This window comes from Pan paniscus, chromosome 6, assembly GCF_029289425.2.
Source record: "Pan paniscus chromosome 6, NHGRI_mPanPan1-v2.0_pri, whole genome shotgun sequence".
NCBI lineage: Eukaryota > Metazoa > Chordata > Mammalia > Primates > Hominidae > Pan > Pan paniscus.
The window spans coordinates 96,351,519-96,364,637 of NC_073255.2; the positions used below are offsets into that span (position 1 = coordinate 96,351,519).

A 13,119-nucleotide genomic window follows, 5' to 3' on the forward strand; every position below is an offset into this window, starting at 1 on the left:
AAAATGATAATGATGATATAAATTTCACATGTATTCTCTTTCTTTAATGAAATTTAACTATATGTTGCCAATCATAACCACAAATGTTAGCTAGACAATCTGATAAACCAATCTGTACTTACAATGAAGTTTAGACAATTCACCCAGGCAGTATATTCAATCACAAGTGTGTAAAAACCAAGTTCCTTCTTAATGGAGGAACTTTCAAGCCAGGAAAGAGGGAGGATGGAGTCAAGATGAGTAGCAGAAAGCTATTCCGAGGTGTTAAATCACTCTTCAAATAGCATTTTCTGAATGATAATCCATCCCATCTGTCTAGGTATAGAGCTATCTTTAATTTGAGAACTGTGACATAATGACCCTTGGGTCATGAAGTTTCTGCTCCTGAAGAAGATGCCATTTTATTTCTGACTTTCACATGGAATAAAGAGAAGGTATTCTCCATCACATTCTTAACATTTAAGGGCTCTTCGATGATAAATGCCTCTCAACAGGGCTCTAATAAGTTGATCGGATAAAGGCTGTGAATTTGATCAAATAATAAATCAACAGGAGAGCATGCCAGCTTTTATTTTTCCTCAATTTGACCCTTGTAAAGTCTGGTGGTGCTTCATTACCAAGTTTTAGAAGGATATAAAATATTGCAGACACTTTCATCTGGTTCTGGCCCTCGTTTGCATGTCAATATAATCTAGTTTTTCTTCTGAACTAAAGACTTGAAGCTTGAGGATGCAGGCTCTGACTATTCCTAATGTGAGGATAGGGGCACCGGGTTCAGTGTTTGCTGCTCTCATTTTAAAAAAGAAATCACTTAAAAATGCCCTTTATAGACATGCCTCTGTTCAAATTGTGTGTGTGTGTGTGTGTGTGTGTGTATGTGTGTGTGTGTGTGTGTATGTGTGTGTTGATGTCTATGTTTCTATGAGGTGGGGAGAAATCTTGGGAAGTAAGCAAGGAAAATACATTTCTCTTCCTTTTGTCCTCACCTGCTTCTTCCAAATCCTTTCCTCTTTTCGGAGAAAAGTCATTTCTAGGCTCCTTAGATATATTCACAAAAGCAAACACATCCATGGGTAAGTATTAAGGGAACATTACTAAGCCACTGCAGAGAGTCAAATTACCATTTCTATTGCACACCACCATGGGTCTCAAATACTGGCTAATTTAGTAGAGAACTGTGAATTTTCCAGCTTTCCTGAGTTTATATAAAGCATTTCATTACACGCTGATTTTTTTTAGGTTGAACCAGTATTAACGGTGTGTCACTTTAATACATTTTGACAGATTGAGTCTCTTATAGTTAACACCATTTTTAGCTGATCTTCAGAAATGATTCTGAAAGCAATGTGGGTAGCAGTTACCTCCAGTAATTGTCTTAAACATCACATGAAGATCCAGCACAGTATTTTTCAATAGTGGTTCTCACCAGCCTTGTAATTTGCATGCTCCTCCAAGATTCCTTGCAAAGAGGATTATTTTTAATGCATTGGGAGACAACAGACCAACCAGCTCTTCTACTTCCCTTAAATTACATATTTTAAAGCTTAATAATTCCATTTGAAAACCGAATTAAATGTCAGGCAGGAAACTGTGTTCAGAATGGGATAATTGAGGGATTCTTCCACATTCTGCGTACTATCTTTCAAGTTTAAGGAGGTTATTTCCTTTCAGTTCCTAGCTAGGGCAGATTCAGGGGCATGACATCAGTTTTCTGTATCTATCCAAACTGTGTGTCACATAAATACCAGGAAAAGAAAATGCCAATGCTATATAATTTTCTATTTCAATTCAAGTTTCTTTAACAGAGACACATACACATACATAGGCTACATTTGCACATAAACTTTTCTTATTCCAGCTGGACAATGCAACAGATATTTTTTAGGAACTTTGAATCATACTAATATACTACTTCATGTATTTTTAGGATAAAGCTAATGTGGTGATCATGAAAAGTGAGAGGTCAAGTGAAAAAGCCAGTGGACATTTAAGTTCAGTCACTGTCATATTTAAAAACCTGGATGAAAACCAGAAACAATGGTTTATCATATGGGCATATCCCAAACTCTTCTCTGATGTTAAACTAAACACTGGGTCTGTCTAGAGGACTAGAGTAAGCCAGAAGTGAAATTTCAGTCAAGTCCGCATTTCTAGTTTAAATTCATATCAGAATGGCCTTGAAAATATGCAATAGGTGGATCAGCAATGAGCAGACATTTCTGTACAATTTGTAAGCTTAACTTTTGCCAAACTGACAGAAGCAGCAGGTTAATATCCTATCTTCTGAGAAAACATTCTTCTCACATAGAACATGCTTCATTTCAACAAGAAAAGCTATTTACAGTGCAGCACACCATTGCAAAGTTATTCTCACTATCCCGTGTCATTTCTCGATTGTCTACTGTGTCAGGGAAAGCAGCAGGACTTTCAGATATGTCCCCTCATTTAATGCTAATGAGCCTTTGTGGCTAAGCATTATGAATTCCATTTTATAGATGGAGAAACCCAGGTTGGGGGAAGGTGGGTAACTTGCCCAAGGCTAAACAGCTAGTGCGTGAAACTGAAAGAGCCAGCTAGCATTAAACCCAGATATACCTGGTTTCCAGGTACAAGGTTTTTTTTTAGTGGTCTGAAACCAGAGGCATCCGGAACCTCACACTTGGCTTTTTATACTGAGGTGCTTCATTTCACTCCCTGGAATAGTAATCAAGAGTCTGTTTCCCAGCTTCTGCCAGTAGTTTGGAAACAGACTTTTACCTACTGTTTATGGATAGTTAATCACTACTTAAATTCCTTTTTAAGTGTAAATGCTTTGCACTTGGTAAGTATGATATTAAGTTCCATGTGCATAGAGACAAAAGAAAGCACTGTGATTGAGGAGGCATTGATAATACCACTGGAAAGTTTTCTCCTTACAAACCTAAATTCTGTATTTGAATCACTTTCTTTTTCTTTCCTATTCTTTTTTTTTTCTTTTCTAGACAGGATCTGGCTCTATTGCCCAGGCAGGAGTGCAATGGCATGATCTTGGCTCACTGCCACCTCCACCTCCTGGGATCAAGTGATTCTCCCGCCTCAGCCTCCCAAGTAGCTGGGACTAGACTACAGGTGAATGCCACATGCCTGACTAATTTTTTGTATTTTTCTGTAGAGATGGGGTCAAATTCCTGAGCTCAAGCAATCTGCCTGCCTTGGCCTCCAAATTACTGGGATTACAGGCATGAACCACCGTGCCTGGCCCTGAATCACTTTCAAATCAAATTTTCTTCATTCAAATCTGAATATTTTTCTAAAATGAAGTCTTTTTAGAAACCTGATTCATATAATCTACATATGAATATTTGGTCTTAGAAGCTATATTAAAGAATTATGTTATTAAGAAATGCTATCAATGGATGCAGTATGTGTTAGGAGCAAAATTTAAAATTTTCTTATAGATCATGCCATATTCTATTCTTCTGTTCCAGTTTTTCATTCACTCTAGTGTTTGCCCAGTCAGGGTACAAACCTTTTTTCCATTTCTTAGGTATATACATAACTAGATCTTCAAGGGTAACCTAATTCAAACCTAATATTAAAACATGTTCTCCATTCCTTTCTAATTTCTTTCTGTTTTCTTTTCTTCTTTTCTTTCATTCTTTAATATTGCCAGAGCAAAATGTTTTCACTGCTGTACAACTATTGGAAAAATTCAATTTCATCAACTGAAATTTTCTTAGTGAAATGAAAAATTTTATTATTAAACACATTCCTTTCCTTTGCTCCGTTTTCTCTAAAACTAGAAACAGACTTAAAACAATGATTAATAAGTCCTCCAAATAGCCAATTCTGAATCTCAATCTTAAACTGATAGTTAAATGGTATTTCCCAGCCCCCCCCCCGCCCCCGGGAAATACTATGCCATAAGAATAACAAGAGATTAAAGCCAATGACATTTGATTGCATAAAACAATCTTCTGAAGAAGATAAACAAGGTTCAGGTAAATATTCTGGAGTCAACAGCAACTCAAAATGTCTGTGGATGATAAGGTTTCAATAGTAGTAGTGATATCGGTTCAGAGACAGTAGTAACAGATTGATGAATTGACTTTAGGTTTACAAAACACTTTTATTATTATTATAAGATCTGGGGTACATGTGCAGAATGTGCAGGTTTGTTGCATAGGTATACACATGCCATGGTGGTTTGCTGCACGCACCAACCTGTCATCCACATTAGGTATTTTTCCCAATGCTATCCCTCCCCTAGGCCCCTATCCCCCAACAGGCCCTGGTGTGGGATGCTCCCCTCCCTGTGTCCATGTGTTCTCATTGTTCAACTCCTGCTTATGAGTGAGAACATGCGGTGTTTGGTTTTTTGTTCATGTGTTAGTTTGCTGAAAAACATAAATTTTTAAAGGTATATAAATTGAGTAGGTTTTACACCATAGTCAATAAAATCTTCAGGATGATTGTAACATTTTCCAAAAGACTTTCTCTTCCTTCTATATCATCATTTCAAAATAATTACTAAAGGCAATGATCGGATATATCTAATTGGTGATAAACAATGGAAACTTGTTCCTTCAAGACTCCATTCACCCAAAGTTTCACTATGTTTTTCTATCTATACATAGGTAATACACAAATAAAGCTACTGTCAATGAGTTCTTTAGTGGTTGTTTCCTAAATAATATTCCTACAATTTCTCTTAAGCATATGAATATTTGCATTTGCCATTTTATCTTTCATGTGTTTAGAAAATATTTTTAAAGAGGTTTCATTACAAATACTGTTTTGGATATTGTGGATGTGTATTGCACACTGTTTTGTCTAAAACATTTATTTTCTGTCTGGAAATTACACCAGAATCTTGTGCAGGCACAAGAAAAAAAATATATGAAAAAATATTCAATGTATCTCCTGTCTTTGTAATATGATTGACAGTAAGCCTAGACCAGATTTTGTGACTAGTACGATATGTCAAGTATAGAATGAGAAAGTATATTTCTGGTGTTGCTGCATACCAAAAATTTGATTTTATATTTCTCTCCAATAAATTTCCAAAGTATTTTATCTTTTCTTTAATAAATGTTGTTTAACGTTTTTTGGAAATGGTAATTGGTAATTTAATTAAAACTTAAGGAGATAGAGAAATAGGAACACAAAAAGAAACATAAACTAATTGTGTGTTTGTTTAGAATTTAAAAGCAAATTCAGCCCTGACAAATATTTGTAAACCATATACAGCCATGACATTTTTCACAGATGTGATTTTCGGTTTCAAAAGCCTGCATTTAAAAATCTGTTATTTAAGATGACATAGTGTTCACTGCCATTCGGGAAGATGGCAGTAAACAAATAGGTTCTTGTTGTCTTTTTGTTTTTTGCCAAAGCAATAGCAGTCTCTTTTGTGTCACTAACTAAACTGACTCCGAAACAAAGAAGTAATTTAATGGGATTCCCAAAACACGTCAATCCAGATTAACCCTGTGGCAGCTCTTCTTTTATGGAATATTTAGCCTCTGGAGTAGTGAATTGCTGGCCAAGAAACTTATAAAACAAATACTATTTGTAATATAAAAGTTTACTTTTTTTCTCAGCCAATGTTTGTTTCTATCGGAGTTAGTATGAGATAATGGGAATGACTTTGTAGAGTGAAAGAGCTCTGTGACCTTGGGAATGTTAATTTGTCCAAGGATGCCTCAAAGTCTCATCTATGAAATGTGGATAAACCAGACACTTTATAGGGTGGTGATGATGTGAAGTAGGCATCACAGAAAATTGGTTAAGAACAAGGACCATGGAGACAGCCTACATCGCGTGAAAGTCTGAATCTTGTCAGTTTTTTTGACTACTGTATTCTCAGGGTTTAGAATGATTCCCAGGACATAATACATGACCAATAAACCTCTGTTGAATAAACAGAATCAAAGAGCCCTGGCTATGTCTGACTTTTTGGCAAGTAGTTACCTCTAAAAGTCTCAGTTTCATAAAGTAAGGATTAAGTGAATGGAGTAAAAACGCTTAACAGATGAACTATTGTTGTTAAGGTAACCCGAATACATCCTTAAAAAGGTGGGTCCTTGATATGTAATAACTCATTTGAATTCACATATTCTCATTTGAATTTACAATTAATATACTGCCTATTTCAAAGATAATGTTAATGAAGATGATGAGTCAAAGAGATTACTGGTTTTACACAGTATTATACATTTAAAAGTCTCCTGAAAATTATGAAACATAAGACATTATTACTATTTTAAAGCATGTTTGGAAGAGTGTGTTCACTTGAAATTTAAAATTATGCTGCATAAAAATATTTTCTCAGCAATTCTCCTTTTCCAATTAAATGTCATTCTATAGGATAGAAGAAATCTGCTTTTATCATTCATCAAAAGAAGCAGTTTGAGTAGTGTGGGAAACATAGTTGGCCTGCTAGTTTACCAGGGTTGCTGAGGGCAGAAAAAACATTTCCCTCTTAAATGCAGAACCTCTAAAACTTCACCTCTTAAATTCAGAACTTCTAAAGGACTCAGCCATATAACTATTTTGCAATATCACATAAACCAATAAATATTTCAAAACATTATTGCATAAAAAAAGACAAGTAAATGGAATTGCTTGTTACCTTAATTCAAAACCTATACTGTTTAATACGTCTTTTAAAACTACATATCTAATGTTTCACTGTAGAGTTCCTTTATGCTATTTAGAAATAACTATTCTATCTATCTATCTATCTATCTATCTATCTATCTATCTATCTATCTATCTTATACACAGAACCAAAGAATCATTCTCCTTTGTTTCACTTATTTTCTGTTTTGTCATGATCTTCATTTCACAGGATACAGACTTCAGCAAAGTCTAATTAAAGGGTGGGACCTGCCAGAGGAGAGTTTCATTACTGTAAGCAGCTCTCACAATATCTGTACAAGAGAAAAGTTTTTACGGATGTCAGCACTTCTTCCCTCACAAATCTCTCTCATTTTTCTTCTCCTTTCTTTTCCCTCTGGTTTACCTTCCTCTTACGGTATTCTACCTTTCCTTTAAAAAAACTTTTTATTTATTTATTTACTTAATTGATAAACAAAAATCATATGTACTATACTTTTGAAAATGGCTGAGAGTAGATTTTAAGTGTTCTCAACACAAAAAACGACTAGTATGTGAGGTAATGCATATGTTAAGTAGCTTAACTGAGCCATCCCACAATGTGAATATATTTCTACTTTCCCTTTCTATCATGCTTTCTGGTCCATAACTACTTCAGAACTACCTCTGAGACACATGGTGGCTTTGTCCTTAAGACATGTCTTATTGCTCAACCATGCTCCCTCCCCAATCACTGTCTCATATTCTACAAGATCTGCTTCTACGGGCCTTTCATAGTATACAGTTTGTTAGTTACATAAGAATTCTTTGTCATAGAAGCAAAGGTACTCACAGATCAATGACAATGGGTGGGAATGTTGATTTAAATGTAATTAGGAAAGGAAGGAATATTCCAGGGCAAAGAGTGAAAACAGACAGGAGAAAATCAGTGAATACTAAAGAAAAAGTAAAGCACAGTAAACCATAGGCAGAGAGAGAGGAAACTGCAACGTTGTTGGTGGTGATGGTATGGACATGAAGGACCAGACAAAAAGACGCTGATCCACTGCCCGCTCTGTGATACCTGCGTTCATCACACCGAATCTTGAGGTTCAAAGGTAACCTTTATGAAAGACAGATGAATCACAAACTGGGGGTAAGGTGGAGGGTGTTGGGGAGCAGGCGGGCGGGGATGCCTCCAGTCTATGGAGGAACCTTAGCAGGCGTCGTAGACTACCTCGATCCTGCCTCCTCTGTTAATCACCTTCCAGACACAGTCACTTCCACCATGACTCCAGGCTCCTTCTTTTACCTTAGTCTCCCTCAGCGTCAGCTCTTTCGCCACAGATGAAATTGTTTCCTCCATTTTGTTTTAATTTTCCACCTCCATCCATTTCTGCTCCTAATACTGTCCATCAGTCCTTCCCTCCAACATTAGGAAGATTAAAAAACTACAAACTCGAACAACAACAACAACAACAACAACAACAACAACAACATGCCACTCCTTTGCTTGCCTTTCAAAAGCACTAATGATCCAGTGAAACGAAAACTAAGCAGTTATTTCCTGGGATTTACCAACTAATACATACTTCTCTAGTAGGGTCAGGGGTTTCCTCACCATTCCTAATACACCTAAGGACTTCGTCTTTGTAATGACAGCTCCCATACCTGGAATGCTCTATCTAGCCATTGTTAACTTCTCAAGTCTATGTTATCTCACCTTCTCTGCGGTGCCCCCTTTATATCTTAAATCTATTGTAAGCTTTGGCTTCCCTGAATAGCATCACAAAATTCAGAAATTGTTGACCAAGTGTTTTTAACTATTTGTCTCTCTTCCCCATCTTGCCAACAAGTTTGAAAGCAAGGACAAAATCTTACACATGTTTGAATGCCAACACTGGCTGACTGACGAGTCATAGAATCATTTTGCTAGATTCTCTCAAGCCCTGAGCCAGCCTCACTACTTACTATATACCTGGAACATAAGTTCTGTCTTTTGAAGTTATTTTTCTTCACAACCTCAAAACCTGATGTAGTTAAAAGAGGAAAGTTTACTTTATAATCACACACACAAAAAGGTTTTTATTATTGCATTACTGGAAACATTGTAAGAAAATAGTCTTTAATCAACTTGTCATGCTGCTTTCCTTTTATTATTTTCATATAGCCTTACTCCCCTTGTCTTATATAATAAAACTATGTATGTCATCAGCTTCCTTATTCCGAACATCAATTGTTCTGAACATCTATTTGTGATCTCATATCTAAGATTTGTATTTTGACTTCTGGTCCGCAATGATGTCATGCTGTCTTTACCAATATCAAAATTATGTTTCTAGATATGATTATTTTTAATAAGTCACTTTTTTAAACATTCTTTCTATTTTCCAATTAATTGATAAAAGATGCCTTGGTCATTGATTACAGCAATAAGAAATAATGTAAGAGATTCTTATTCCTTTTAAAATTAGAACATTTGCTGAAAGGTGAATGCTATTGATTCATTTTCTGCAAAACATTGTGTTTCTCATCTATGTTGGAGTCAAGCAGAGCACTGAGTAATTACCTGATTATGTAGTCCCTTGGTCGCATGATTCAGAGTTTCCAACTTCACATGAGAATTAAATATTGGTATGTGGTAACATTTCAATTTCACAACTGAATTCTGCCTATAGAGATCTAAGTTATAAATCACTCCAGGTTGGAAAAGAAAATCCAGTTTTAATGTATTTCTTAAATAATCAGAGTTTTCATATTTTTATCCACTGTCAACACTAAAAACTTCAACTTCTATTATTTTCTCTCTTTGAGGCTTATACAACTTTGAGAGGATAAGGGTTGTTCAGTCACATTAGTTTCAGTTTTTACTCTTACTAATGAACATTTTGGTTGTCTTGTGCAAATCAACAATTTAATTTTGTGCGAAGATTTTCTATTTTGGAATTTTTAAAAAGTTGTTTTAATCCTAGAAGCTAAAGAAAAGAAAAGCCTGACATTATTAATAAGATATATACAAAAATTATATTTTTAAAAAATGTCCTAAAGGAAAGATTAGGTTGAGTATTACCAAGAAGTTCAGGATTTGCACTACAGTTTCCTTAGCAAGTCATAAAAATTGTAAGCAACTAATACAATGGAATATAGTAAAAGGGAGCATAATGAACTATACAAAGCCAAATTATTTTACTGACATCTGACACTGGGGTCAAATGCTAAAAACATTTTTTTTGTCTGGGCGCAGTGGCTCACCCCTGTAATCCCAGCACTTTGTGAGGCCAGTGTGGGCAATCACCTGAGCCCAGGAGTTTGAGACCAGCCTTGGCAACAAGGCAAAGCCCCACCTCTACTAAAAATACAAAAATTAGCCAGGCATGGTGGTATGCACCTGTGGCCCCAGCTACTCAGGAGACTGAGGCGGGAGGACTGCTTAAGCCTTGGAGGTTGAGGCTGCTGTAAGCCGTGATTGTGCCACTGCATTCTAGCCTGGGCGACAGAGTGAGACCTTGTCTCAAAGACAACCAACCAACCAACCAAACAACATCAATATTTTTTCTTTTGTGACCTATTACTTTAAATAGTTGCATTTTATTAAATTCCTGGACTTGATGGTGAATATTCCTCCAACTAGCTTAGATAATAGGAAAAAAATTTCATTTTGACAAGACGGGGGTCTTAAGAGGAGCTGAGTAAGCGCTTTCTCATGATATCTAGACTATTCCTAATTCAATAATAACATCACATGGAGATTTGTCTTTTTTAGTCATAATTATAAGAGATTGTAGGGTGCTATTATTTAATCCATTATTTGATTTATGGCTGTATTCTAGGATGCTTAACTGTATTAAGGCACTATCCCACTATTCTCTCACAAATAAAAAAGCTGTTACCAGAATTTCATGTTTTTTTCTTTTTTTTTTTTTCTCCACGTCTAACTTGCTACATCATTTATATCCCGCTATGACCTTTTTGGCACTCTTGAAAGAAATGTGTGAAACTCACTCAATGAAGTAGACTTCGCCCTTCTCTGTATAGGCCATTTCCCAGTTATCAGGCAATGGGTCTGGTTCCTCATTGTCTTCAGGTTTAGTTGGCTTTGTGTCATCCATCTGCTCCTTCAGCTCCTCAGGCTGACTGTACACTGGTGCAGGATAAGGCTGGGAGGGCATCTCCCCTGAGGCACCTGCACTTTTGTCTTCATGTTCACTGGATTCTATAAGAGAACAAGAGCACGTGGTTAGTCACTCCAACCATGGTAACTCTGGACTGAGTACGGAGAATGCTGTACCAGGGAATAAACGTCATGAATAACTTCTATGAAAGCTAACAGGAAACATTTCTGAAAAAGCATAATGATCACTAGGCCTATTTGAGCTCTCCTTTCACTCATCATTGTCATCTACCTTTCAGCTAATTATTGTTGTTTACAGAATTGGAGGTTTAAAGGATGTAATGTAAGGACCATTTCATAATACAGGTATGGTGAGCAGAATAATGGGCCCCTGAAGATATTCATATCCTAATGTCTAGAATATGTGAATATTACCTTACATGGCAAAAGATGATCTGCAGATGTGACTAAGAACCCTGAGATGGGGAGATTATCTTTGATTATCCAGATGGCCTCATCTGGATGATTATGATTAAATGTAATCACAAGAGTCCTTAAAAGTGAAAAAAGTCAGCAGAAAAGAAGGGTAAAAGGGAGAATTAACTACTAAATCATGGCCAAAGAGATGCAATGTTGCTGGCTTAGAAGACAGAAAATGACCATAAACCAAGAAATATTAGTGGCCTCTAGAATCTTTAAAAGGCAAGGAAATGGATTATTTCCTGGAGAATCCAGAAAGGAACACAGCTCTGCCAACAAGGAACACAGCTCTTCCATAGTTTCAGTTACCCATGGTCAACCACGGTGCAAAAATAGATGATTACAGTACAGTAAGATAGAGAGAGAGAAAGACCACCTTCACATAACTTTCATAATAGTATATTGTTATGATTATTCTATTTTATTATTTGTTGTTCTTAATCTCTTACTGCATCTGATTTATAAATTAAATTTTATCATAGTTTTTTTGTATAGTATATATAGGATTTGGTACCATCTGAGGTTTCAGGCATCCACTGGGGGTATTGGAGCACATCCCTCGTAGCTAAGGGGAGCTACTGTACAACAGAGCAAAAACTACCTTAACAGAAGTGGTAACAGGCTTGGAGGACAGACCCAAGATCCCCAACATATAAACAGTATGAGTTCCAGAATGAGAAGAAGGAACGCACAAGGAAGAAATAAGTCGATAAACAATAGAAGAAAATTTATCTAAGATGAAGAAACACCAGTCTGTAGATTGAAATAGTTCACTGAATCTGAGGCCAGATTAAGGAAACATGCAGACACCTGGATACATCTAGTTGAAATTTCCAAACTACAATGTTAAAAGGCAACTTTAGCAGCTTCCGTACTGAACAGATGTGATTACTTACAAAGAAAAGAGGAACAAAAGAGCATCAGACCTTTTATCTGTCATACTCTAAGCGCAAAGAGAGGGTAACATCTATAGTAACTTGAGAAAAAAAAAGGTATGGTAATCCAAGAACTCAACTCTACCAAAATATTCATCTATCTGGGAAAAAACAGTCACTTTTGAACATGCAAAAGTTCTGAATGTATACTCTCCAAGTATCTTATCTGAGGGCAAAATTTGAAAAATTACTCTAACCATATCATGATGATTGAATCAGAGCAGAGATCTCAAGATATGGGGAGAAAATAAAAGGTAGGAAGATGATATGGTTTGGCTGTGTCCCCATCCAAAATCTCATCTTGAATTGTAATCCCCACATGTCAAGGGCAGAACCAGGTGGAGGTAACTGGATCATGGGGAAGGCTTCCCCCATCCTGTTCTTGTGGTAGTGAGTAAGTCTCATGAGATCTGATGGTTTTATAAGTGTCTGGCATTTCCCCTGCTTGCACTCACTCCATCTCCCCCTCCCCCTCCTCCCCCTCCCCTCCTCCTTTTCCTCCTCCTCCCTCTCTTCTTTCTCCCCCTCCTCCCCCTGCTCCTCCCCCTCCTCCTCCCCCTCCTCCTCCCCCTCCTCCTCCCCCTCCTCCCCCTCCTCCTCCTCCCCCTCCTCCTCCCCCCCTCCTTCTCCCCCTCCTTCCCCTCCCACTCCTCTCCCTCCCCTCCTCTTCTTCCCTTCTCCCTCATTCTCTCACCCTCCCCTGTCCTCTCCTCTCCTCCCTCATTCTTCTCTCCTCCTTCCCCTCCCCACCCTCCTCATCATCTCAGAAGTACTTGGGTATTTCTTGCATCATATGAATAAGAGAAAATAAGGTGGGCCGTTATGATTGACCTCATAAGTATACATCCTGTGAACAAGGTGCCTGCTTCCCCTTTGCCTTCCACCATGATTGTAAGTTTCCTGAGGCCTCCCCAGCCATGTGGAACTGTAGGTCAATTAAACCTCTTTCCTTTATAAATTACCCAGTCTCAGGTATTTCTTCATAGCAGTGTGAGGATGAACTAATATGGAAGA

General features: G+C 37.1%; 1 protein-coding gene across 14 annotated transcripts in view; it reads right to left on the reverse strand.

Annotated features, from left to right (window-relative positions):
- MAGI2 (membrane associated guanylate kinase, WW and PDZ domain containing 2) overlaps nt 1–13,119 on the reverse strand; it is a 1,443,575-nt gene that overhangs the window by 473,066 nt on the left and 957,390 nt on the right. For all 14 annotated transcript variants that reach the window (XR_004672522.3, XM_063605943.1, XM_063605940.1 and 11 more), the window contains one exon: nt 10,582–10,792. Coding sequence is in view for 13 of the 14 variants with exons in the window: in XM_063605943.1 (XP_063462013.1) it covers nt 10,582–10,792 (211 nt within the window). In the remaining variant the exon portion in view is untranslated. The remainder of the gene's footprint in view (nt 1–10,581; nt 10,793–13,119) is intronic.